The sequence below is a fragment of the Pagrus major genome, chromosome 8 (assembly GCF_040436345.1).
Source record: "Pagrus major chromosome 8, Pma_NU_1.0".
NCBI lineage: Eukaryota > Metazoa > Chordata > Actinopteri > Spariformes > Sparidae > Pagrus > Pagrus major.
This window is the reverse complement of record NC_133222.1, coordinates 1,825,757-1,837,053: the sequence shown is the minus strand read 5'-3', so window position 1 is coordinate 1,837,053 and position 11,297 is coordinate 1,825,757. Positions and strand designations below refer to the sequence as shown.

General features: G+C 42.6%; 1 protein-coding gene across 1 annotated transcript; it reads left to right on the top strand.

The window, feature by feature from the left end:
• Positions 1-2,792: 2,792 nt before the first annotated feature.
• dus2 (dihydrouridine synthase 2) lies at positions 2,793-10,003 on the top strand. Its single transcript, XM_073472876.1, has 16 exons — positions 2,793-2,877; positions 3,520-3,653; positions 3,865-3,910; positions 3,996-4,087; positions 4,425-4,468; positions 4,975-5,035; positions 5,108-5,155; positions 5,798-5,863; positions 6,361-6,431; positions 6,575-6,661; positions 7,418-7,586; positions 7,691-7,812; positions 7,935-8,075; positions 8,519-8,606; positions 8,785-8,858; positions 8,967-10,003. The coding sequence occupies exons 2-16, from the start codon at positions 3,531-3,533 to the stop codon at positions 9,229-9,231; spliced, it is 1,497 nt and encodes a 498-aa protein (XP_073328977.1). The 5' UTR covers positions 2,793-2,877; positions 3,520-3,530; the 3' UTR covers positions 9,232-10,003.
• Positions 10,004-11,297: the final 1,294 nt, after the last annotated feature.

Below are 11,297 nucleotides of genomic sequence, written 5' to 3'. Positions count from 1 at the left end.
TGGCCTTTTATGAAAACAGTTTCCCACCTGCGATATTTGAGAGTTTTGTTTCTAGTCACTAACTAATCTCAGCATACGGACGGCAAACAGAACATGTTTCACTTTTTCAGAAACACCAGTAAAAGTTACTCTCAGTGAGAGATTAAAGAGAGGAGGCGTCTTCAAATCGACAACATGTGCTGATGCGTCTGTTTGTCACACAGCTGATCAGACGAAGCGTTTATTTTACAATGTGAGCAGCAGAATATAGATTTTTAAAAAAAAAAACCATCAACAACATAGAAATCAAAATGGCTCTGAATGAAAATGCACCATCACATCAACAATATGAAGTGTGGAAACGTCAGACTTGGTGTGAAAAGGCCTTCACTGTATATTCAGATGTTTATTAACTGATTCACTTTATTAGATTTTAATATATTTTGTGTGTGCCTTTCTTTTTGTGTATTGCATTTGATTGTTTGAGGAGCACTTTGGTCTTCCGTCGTCCGTCATCCTGCCGTTCAGTCCCTGAACTCTTTCCCCTCTCAGATGTAAAAACCAGATTGGCGCTGGACTCATTTTGCACAAAGTTCTGCCCGACGATCCCTGAGACCGAGTTTACTAATCTATTGTTAACAAAGTCGTCATTTTTACCTGCAGCTGCTGTCACGTCATCGTTGAACACATCATGTCTCACGCTGTGTCTGCACTCAGATATTCACACATCCTGCAGCAGAGTCAGATTTTAAAATGCTGCTGTGAGACTTTTTTTTAAAAAGTACGAATTTTAGTTTGAAAACATAAAAAATTATCAACAGAATGTGAAGAATTGCTGTTTTAACATTATGAGGTTTGTGTGTGTGTTGCAGAGACATCTAATGAAGTTAGCATGCTAGCCAGCTAGCTCCATCCAGTCCCCGTCCAAACCTCCCTTTGCTCTGAGCTCACAGTCCGGACCACTAGTTGCACTGCTAACTGAGCTAATTTGCTGCAGCTAAAGTTAGCAGCAGTTGTAGGTCACTCTGCTGAAACGCTGCCCACTACTTGTTGTCCAGTTGTTACACGTCGCACCTTCAAACAAATATCGTCCGTGCACTTTTTCTTGACAGTGAATTCATCTGTTTGCTGCAGTTCATTATTTTAAACCTTTTGCGGTTGTTTGACACATAAAAGCAGAACTGTGTGCAGAGTGACTGTGATGCTCCATAATGCTAAATATTGCTAATCAATAACAGAGTTTACATTTGTACAGAAAACAAGCAGACAGTTTGTAACAGTCACCTGAATGTCTCCAAACAACACCGCTGCACGTGAGCTTACGATGACACACAAGCGTACTGGTGATTAGCCCGGTTGTGTTTTACAACACATTAGAGATGCACGATACCGATATCTGATCATTTCCTGCTTCTCACTGCCGATACTGATAATAATTTCACATTTTTGTATTTTAAAAATAAGTTTATAACCTGTAGTTTATGCAGCCCTGAGGGTACAAACGAGAAGATGTAGCTGTAATTAGATTTATTGTGTTAAACTCATAGACCTCCTCTTCGAACACGTGTTGCAAGTTGTGATTGTGTTGTCGTCTCCTGAACTTGAAGAACGACACCCACTCCAGCGACGACATGCGTGGCTCTAGACAACAGCATTGTTCTTCTTCTTCTTCTGTGTTTATTGGCAGCTGGCAGACCGACCTAAAGGTGGAGACGGCCACACACTGTGTGTAAATACTGCACTTGTCAAATCAACTAAAGCAATTTGTTTTTGTATTATCGGTTTTATTTATCGGCAATAATTTCATTACCTGCCGATGCAGATAATGAATATTTTCCATTATCTGTCCGATATATATCGTTTATCACTACGACACATCTGGATCTGGTGGGACAGCAGCATGTATCAACAACTCGCTGAAAAATGTGTGTGTGCGTTCTGGCTTCTTTGATAACTTTTTCATTATAAATGCAAAATGCTGAAAATGTTTTTTAATTATATGCAGAATTAATTTATTAATGCCCAAGTTTATAACTGTTGTACTGGTGTGTTTCGTTCTTCCTTTTTTTTCCTGCCTGATTATAGAGAAAATATTTCTGTATTTTAACATTTTGTTTCAGTCTGTCATAGTCAGTCATATCTCTTCAAAGCATTTGGGTTTTAACAAAGCCAAAGCTGCAGCCTCCATGAAAGGTTGTTTGTTTGTGATCTCTCGGGTTTGATTTTGAGTCTGAACAGCATCACGATGTCGGACCTTCACAGCCGCACCGCCCCGAGCAAAACGTCCTCAAATAGCAAATCCACTCGCCTTTTACCATTTGTGTTATTTTGTAACATAAGTCTTTTAATTGCCTTTTTTTTGTAGACACAGAAGTTTTTCTGTCTTCGTCGAGTAGAAGTGGATTCATTCTGTTCGTAACTGCAAATAACATGTAAACAAACCTCTGAAATCCAGGAGACCGGGTCGATCTGCTGCAGCTGGTGTCTCCACGTGTCTCGTGTCGTCTCCACACACACACACAGACTCTTTTACACTGTAAATTATTTGTAAAGCATCCGGTGTTTACAATGAGATCATTACATTGAATGTTAACTTGGAGGAACTTTAGAGCACTTTTTTTTTTTGTAAAAGTTAGGAAATAACTTTAGCAGCACAATAAATCCAGAATGAAATGGAACAGGACTGATTGATTGATTGATTGATTGATTGAAGTACAATGACTTGTCTGTTGTTCTATACGTCACAGCTCTATGTTGTGCTGATCTACGTGTCGCAGATCTATGACTGCTTGATGACGTAGAGGTCCAAACAGGAAGTGCAGCCTGCACGCTTCACTCTTTCCCCACATGATCACACGCTCCAGCTGCTGTCGTCAATAATACGCAACTTAAATGCCGGTAAGTTTGTTAAATGTGAAGTTTAAACATTATGTCGTTAACTCTGTGTATAAACATACACGTTGTTGCCATAGTAACGCCCATTCAAGCGCTTGTTTTACCGGAGCTTCGTTGATGCGGCAGCTAGAATGTTAGCATAGCATAGCCCCGATCGATTTGTTCCACCGAACCGCATTAAGAAAAGTTACAATTTAAAAGTTGCTTGCGTGTCAGCTGGCGGACGGACACGACAGAGCATCAGATTGATCTTTTTGGAAATCTTCGTCATTCTGTAGATATTTCGGCATGTCGTTGCATTCGTGAATTGCAATTAAACTTTTATAAAATCCTAATTTATTCTTGCCTCACCGCTCGAGATCTGCGGGAGTAGCTTCATCTGGAAGCGGTGTTCAAAGTTAAAATTACGTCTTTAATGTGAAGCTCAGTGTTTTCATCGTTTAATAAATAATAACACATGAAAGTCTTCAGAGACAGAGCTTGAGATGTCGTTTGTCCAGAACAGGAGCCACGTTAAATCAGTGGTTTTTTGACTGGAGTTTCGCGTGACGGTCTCGTGCTCCTCGCGTCGAAACGAGCCGTTTGTGATGTAAAAACCAGGTGTTAACAGATGTGTGTCTGTCGTCTCCTCCGGGCTGTGAGCAGGACGAGCCGCCATGATGGCAGCAGGCGGGCTGAGCTTCAGGAACATCACCGCCCTGGCTCCCATGGTCCGGGTGGGGACGCTGCCCATGCGGCTGCTGGCGCTGGACTATGGAGCTGATGTGGTTTATTGTGAGGTGAGGAAGGATGGAGGCTCCTGCTGAGCACCAGCGGAGGTCACTGATGAACAGGGTCCTGGAAAATCTGGAAAAAACAGTTGACCAGTCGTGGAAAATGAGAGGAAAAGCAGAATGTCCTGGAAAACCTTGTGTTTTGTGTTTTGTCCCTGGAAAAGTCCTGGAGAATGATCTCCAGAGGAGAGTGTGACCTGTGTTCTGTCTGTTTCAGGAGCTGATCGACATCAAGATGGCCCAGTGTCGCCGGGTGGTGAACGGTGAGAGTCTCCTTCGTCACATGAAGACGATCCAGACTGCGACTTCCACATCACTGTTTTTTTAAACTGTGTTTCTTTCTGTCAGATGTGCTGGAGACGGTGGATTTTGTGGCTCCAGATGATCGAGTGATGTTCAGGACCTGTGAGAGGGAGAAGGACAGAGTCATCTTCCAGATGGTGAGACAGAGAAACATCTGGACCAGACGACATCACAGAGTGGTGAAGTCTGTCGTCCTGAAACCTGCAGATCAGTTCGCAGCTTTGCACATCAGCCTCGTCGCAAAGTCTGTGAGGTTTTTGTCGTCTGTTTGTAGCCGAGCATCAGCTTTTTACTGCCACACATTTAATTTACTCTTCAAACATCAGAGTGGAGTTCATCTGTGGAGATTATCTGGTGAACAGAACCAGGACGACGCTCACTTCTGGGTTCACCTGCAGAAATATGTCATCGCTGCGCCGCTCTGTCGTCTGTCGGTTTGTAGATTCTCAGTCAAAGCTGTTTTTCTTTTTTCAGGGAACTGCTGATCCAGACAGAGCGCTGATCGTGGCCCGGCTCGTGTGAGTCCACAGCTTCATCTCTGACTGTTAAACTCAGTGTTAAAGTCAAACATTTTGCTAATTGTGAGGATCTGCTGCTTTTCTTTGTCATTTCTGACAGTAAATTATGTTTAGAAGCAATTTGAAGACGTCACTTTGGCCTCTGGGAGTTTGTGATGAGCATTTTTACAATTTACAGGTTAATTTGTATTGAAAATAATCCTTAGCTGCAGCCCTTGAACACACCACACACAGCATGTAGTAGGACATTTGGTTTTTCAGTGTTTTAATACATTTTCTGGGCTGAACTTCTGTGTTCACTTTGAAAATGATAGAAAAATGTTTAAAGTGCGAAAAGATCAAACTGAGGAAAACAAATCACATTTGCTGTGTGAAAAAAAACAGAAGTGATAATTTAAAGAAGGTGAAAGTGTAAATACGATGAAAAGTAGTGTTGTAGGGGCCATTTTGTGTCCCATGATGCATCAGTGGCTGAGTAAAGACTGGTGACTGTGCTCGTCTCATAGGGAGAAGGATGTGGCTGCCATCGATGTGAACATGGGCTGTCCCAAAGAATACTCCACCAAGGTGAGTTTACCTGTCACTGACCAACCTGCTGCTCTGACCTCTGACCTCTGGCTGACCTCTGACCTCTTGCAGGGCGGGATGGGAGCTGCTCTTCTGTCAGATCCCGACAAGATCGAGGCGGTGAGTGCTGCAGCCGGACGACGTGTCTCTGTCAAACTGTGTTGTGGAAGCGTATTAGACCTGGGATCAATATCTGACCTGAGTGATCGATCAGTGTTCAGCTCTCATTAACCTGCGTCTGAGTGAACACCTGTGATCTGATGTCACTTCCTGCTCTATGTGCAAATAAACATCAGCAGGACGAACAGACTCCATGTTTCTACTCAAAGACAGAAAGAAGTTCATGTAGAACATTTGCTGAATTCACAAGAAGGAACAAATAAGTCAGAATCAGTCAGAGACAGAGTTTCACACAGTTTATAAAGTGTCTCCAACTCAACAACTCACTAAACTGACACATTTGTTAAGGGAGTCTGGTGTTGTTGTGGTGACTAGTTCAGTGGTTGGATCAGTGTGTTCACATCTGTTGCGAACACTGGCAGGTTAACAGAGACCAAACATCTTCTTCTTCTTTGGTCCAAACCACCTCTGAATGTGCTCCGAGTGATCGGATCTCAAATGAGTCCTCAGTGTGTCTCAGGTGTTCACACCTGCACTGAGAGACGTCCACCTGTGATCATATCACTCAGGATGGATATTGATACCGGGTCTGAACAGGACTTTGGTCGTAGGTCACTTAAAATGTATTTTTTCTTTCCCCAGATCCTCAAGAAGCTGGTCACCGGAGTTTCCATACCGGTCACGTGTAAAATCAGAATCCTTCCTTCGGTAAGACGTCAGAAAAAATGAATGACTGATGGTCAGGTTTCGTACAAAGTTTGGAAAATGCTCAATATCAACTGAAAAAACACAATCACTCATCCAAACCAAAAATGTTTAATATTTGAAATAAACGATCACGTCTTCATTTGTTTGTTGTCTCCTTCAGCTGAAAGAATAATAATGATCAAAACACACAAAGTTAAAATGAGCAGCTCAGATTCTGTCAACATTTCTTTCTCAAACTTAATTTCTTCTGTCATCCAATATTTTTATGACATTTTTTGAGTGTTTTTATTGCGATTTCTAAAAGTCAGTCCTCAATCAGACTTTTTGTGATCGTTGATTGTTGATCATGTTATTTTTCACCCGTCTGAACGTCATTTATCAGCCGTCTTAAATGTTGGAAGTCTTGCAGTGTCTTCACCAACACTGACTGTCACTGGTTTCATGCTGTTCACTGGTTTCACGCTGTTCGCTGGTTTCATGCTGTTCACTGGTTTCAGGTGGAGGAGACGGTCAGTCTCGTCAGGAGGATTGAGAAGACCGGCGTCGCTGCTGTCGCTGTTCACGGCAGGTAAACTGGTTCAGTTTCCACCCGAAATCATTTTAACTGAGATTTTACTTGAATCTTTTCTAGTATCTTTGATGACTTCTGGAGTAAATACACGCCGGCTTCCTCCATGTGGTCTGATGTGTGTCTGTGTTTCTGTGCTGAAGGTTGAAGGATGAACGTCCCAGACATCCCGTCCACTGCGACTACATTCAGGCCGTCGCTCAGGCTGTTTCCATCCCCGTCATCGCCAAGTAAGTCCCAACACCTCCTGATCTGTTGGGAGGAAAATGGTTTCACATGGTTTCAGTTTGTCTGTCTGCAACAAAGCAGCCGACTGAGGAGTCAGGGTTTATAAATTAAGTCTAACACATTAGGACCGAACAATATACGGTTTCAGCATCGACATCCCAGTGTGCACATGTGCAACAGTCACATCACAGTTCTCATTTTCCATAACAAGACATGTCGGCATATTGTTGCATAGTTCAGTCTGATTTAATGGATCTGGGATTCATGGTTGTGAACTTAAATCCTTCTTAATCAGTTTATCAACCAAAGCAGCTGCAGCAGTCCCCTTTTGTCCTCCAGCCACCAAAACACGCCATGTTTTTAAACCAAGATCCTGAGATCCCTGAGAAATCAACAGGTGTTGAAAACCGCCCTCACAATGTTAAAGAAGGTGAGGAAAACTCCCTGGATCCGTCCCTGAATCCAGGTCAGCGCCAGACATTAATGATGTCTTTTCCTTCCCCTCCTCCGTCCATGTTTGGTGCAAATCTGCTGACAGACAAACAAACAAACCAACAGACAGGTGATATCTGTGGCGCTGCTTCATGAACACCCATAAAAGTGGTTTAAAAGAAATGTGGTAAAGCTGCGTTCAGGTCTCAGCCAGCAGATCAACAGAGATGAACAGAACTCGAAGGCGATCCGGAGGATAGAAAATCAATCAGAACTTTATTTTTAATTAGTCATTAAACGCGGTCGCTGTCTCGTGTCTCCTGCAGCGGAGGTTCTCTGGATCTGGTGAAGACGAACGCCGACATCGAGGAGTTCAGGAGGGCGACGGGCGCCTCGTCGGTCATGTTGGCTCGCGCCGCCATGTGGAACGCATCAGTGTTCAGCAGCCAGGGGCCACTTCCTGTGGAGAGGGTCATGGAGGAGTACCTCAAATATGTGAGTTTAAAAATGTCTTCAGCTCTTTTATCAGAGGGTTTCTTCACCACTGGACAAACCTGGATCCAGACTGAATCTGTTGCTGGTTGTCTTGTGTTCCTCAGACGATCCAGTACGACAACAATGCCTTCAACACAAAGTACTGTCTGTGTCAGATGCTGAGAGACAAAGTGGAGTCTCCTCTGGGGAAGCAGCTGCAGGCGGCTCAGTCCGCCGCTGAGATCTGGTACAGTACACGACTTCTTTACGAGTCCCGGCATTTTATCGAGCCGAGGTGACGCGGCCGTCTGCTGGTGTCTGCTGTCAGGTATCCGGTGATGTGTGATGTAATGTGGTGTTGTGCTGCAGCAAGGCGTACGGGATGCAGGAGCTGTTCCAGCAGACCCAGGAGCGGCTGCAGGCCCGGAGGGACGCCCTGCAGAGCAGCACCGAGCCGGACCGGCCTGTAATGGACGGAGACCTCACCATCATGGCTGTCAAGTTTGAGCGGTCAGTCATCGTTCTCAACACGCTCATTTTAAATTAAACACTGGGGAGACCAGATCACATAGTGTTGGTTTTTACACTTCATGCCAGTTTTTCTTTGTTGTTGATGGAGCAGGACAAACAGAGATATCATAAAATAATGTATAAAAAACAAAACAAAACATATTCATGAAGCAGCATAAAATTAACTTCTTCAAAATCACAAAAATGTGTGTTTTCGGGTCCAATATACTAAATCTACCTCCAGTCAGTATGTTAATAAACTATGTTTTTGGATAAATGTGTCACAAGCTCACATTAACACATTAACACAGGTCAGTATTCATCTGAAAATGCAGCTGAGAGGAATTTTCTAAACTGTGACGGTGAAACACTGAAGGTTGTTACTGAACAGGTGTTTTTTTCATGGGAAGTTTGATGATCTAAACTTGTCGCCGTGGTTTCAGGAGGGAGTATCCGCCTCGCGTCACTCCAAAGATGTTCCTGCTGGAGTGGAGCCGCAAGGAGAAACTGGACCAGCCGCTTTACGAGACGGTGAGAAACTCCTGAGCTCCACCGACTGGGAGATACTGGAGACAGTGAACACACCATCGACACGCAGTTTACTGAAATAAAGCACTTTGCTGAGCCTGTAAATAGTGAATATGAGCACCAACATCTCAGAGTCTGTTGAGACCTTCAGTCTGACAGTTTGTGTGCGCTGTGTTTTCAGGTGCAGCGTTCTCAGGATCGAGGCTTTCAGTCCATCGTGACTGTAGCAGAGAAGAGATACAGATCTTCACTGTGGTCAGTACACACACACACACACACACACACACACACACACACACACACACACACACACACACACACACACCTGACTCTTCTCATGTTAAATCTTTATGTCATTTTCAGGGAGAAGTCGAAGAAATTTGCCGAACAAGCGGCCGCCGTCGTCTGTCTGCGGGTCCTGGGCGTCCCGGAGGGTCGTATCGGAGAGGAAGACTCCGGCCTGGTCTGCAAGAGGAAGAGGGAAGGGAAGGTGAACGGCACCACGGAGGAAGAGGGGAACATTAAACGTCACGTAGCTGCTATTCAACAGGAAACGGACAACTCGGAGACCGCTGCCGTGGCCGGCGGCGACCATCACAAACCAGACACGCCTCCAGAACAACCGTAGAGTTCATCGACTGTCAGAAACCTCTTTTAGTCTGAACGAGAGGACGAGACGTGTCTCTGACGACTGATGGACGTTTGTGTGGACTGAAACAAATCGAAGGAGATTCAAAAAGCAGCTTTGATTTTTTGTTTCTCTGCACCGAAAACCTTCTCAGTTAATTTTCCCGGTCCGTACATGAACTCATGAACTCGTCTCAGCTGCTCGACTTGTATTTTTTACCGTCATCACTTCAGTCCAAACAGTTCTCACATGTTCCCCCGTGGATCAGCTCAGTGCAACACAGTCTTCCACTGCATCAGATGAACGGTCGTCATTGTTTGCTCCTCCTGATTTTCATAAAGATATTTTTTATTTGAATTAAATCCATGTCTATAAGTGGAAACTGATGATGTGACTGTGCAGCCAGCAGGGGGCAGAGCTGGACCTTCATATTAAAGTTTCATCACTTGAGACATTTCAGAAGAAGACACTTTACTTTGAACCCTGGTGCCTTACCGAACATCTCTTTAATCCTGATTTTGAACGGACATTAAATGCATCATTTGCCTCCTGATTTCGTCCTGTAGTCTCTGTTGAAGACGGCTGATGTTGGATTAAATGAGTTTAACTATATTTGCTGCCATCACTTATAATATATATGGTGCCATATGTGTCTATCTGTGCTTGTATCCACTTCTGGGTTTTTATTTGTTAAAGTTTTCACCTGAAAAATCTTCAAAATCCTCCAAATACAGTTTGTGTCATTATCATATTAAAGCAACAGTGTGCTATACTTTTTTTATCTTTAGTTTTTTCTACAAATTCAATGAAAAGACCAGAAGTAGTAATGAATTTATGCTGCGAACAAATACAGACGGTATATCTGCAGCCTGGTGTCTCAACACGAACAGTAAAGAGTCAAACTGTTGCGTTCAGGTGACGTTTCCTTCATTCTGATGGACATCAGATGATAAACGAACAGCGGACTCGTCCTTTAATTACCGGCCAGTCTTAAAGTCCCAAACTGAACCTGAGAGATGTTGACACCCAGCTACTGACGTCATCACAGGCCTAGCTAATGGTGCCTTCAGGGACACTGCGAGAAATGAGTACGACAATTTATCTCTCGGCGAACAGGAACTGAAGCTGTGCTGCAAAACCATGTGGCGCCGCGCTTTTAATGAAATGTTTTAAAGTCAGAACATTTCTTTAATTTAGTGATTTTTTTTGTTTAGCAAGCAACTTTGTGAGCAAGAAATTGGCGTCACAGCAGTAAAGAAAGTACTGAAACAGATGAGTAGATGTACAATATGAACATTTACTTTATATACAGAGTCTGTTTGACTTTGAAACAATTAAAGACAATATTTTCCTTAGAAACACTAAAAATACAGGTATTATGTGTGGTGCACAACATAAACACATACAAAGTGTCTAAGAAATAAAGTACACACAATAAATAGATTTTAAAAAAGGAAAAGAAACCCAAGAGAAACTTCAGTTCCTCTCTGATTTGCAGAAACTTACAAACTTTTTTAATGATAAAAGTAGAATTAAGCCTTTTTTAAGGAAGTTTTAGTCGTGAAATTTAAAAAAATGTGATGTTTCACTTCAAGAAACGACTGACGAGAGTAAGAGTCCAAAACAAATGATAAGAAATAAATAAAAAGCAGAACAGACAGGAAAATATATTTACAGACAATTTAAAGCATGAAGCAAAAATAAATAGTCGATGACTTTGTTTACTATTATTTATTTCAGGGCTGTTTTTATAAGTACAGTAGTTTGCTGACTCGGCGTGTAAACAAGAAGCTGCTGCTGAACAAACAGGCATATTTTGACATATAAATATAATGTAATATATTAAAAACACATTTTACTGTTTGGAACGAGTCCACATATATTTGCAACATATTGCCAGTAAATGAATAAATTAATACATTTTAGTTGATATAAAGATGAAACTCATTTCAAATATGAGCCTGTGTGACTTCACGTTGGTGTTTTATTTACTGACAGGGTGAAGATATTAACTAAACTAAAAACTGCTTTATTCACACAAATAATAAAAAACAAGCCTTAAATGT

What these genes read in the sequence shown, in the direction of transcription:
- dus2 (XM_073472876.1), top strand. Translation starts at nt 3,531, where the DNA reads ATGATGGCAGCAGGCGGGCTGAGCTTCAGGAACATCACCGCCCTGGCT. An exon ending in CTGATGTGGTTTATTGTGAG is followed by an intron (nt 3,654 to 3,864) that starts GTGAGGAAGGAT and finishes TGTCTGTTTCAG; the next exon opens with GAGCTGATCGACATCAAGAT. An exon ending in ACCAGCCGCTTTACGAGACG is followed by an intron (nt 8,607 to 8,784) that starts GTGAGAAACTCC and finishes CTGTGTTTTCAG; the next exon opens with GTGCAGCGTTCTCAGGATCG.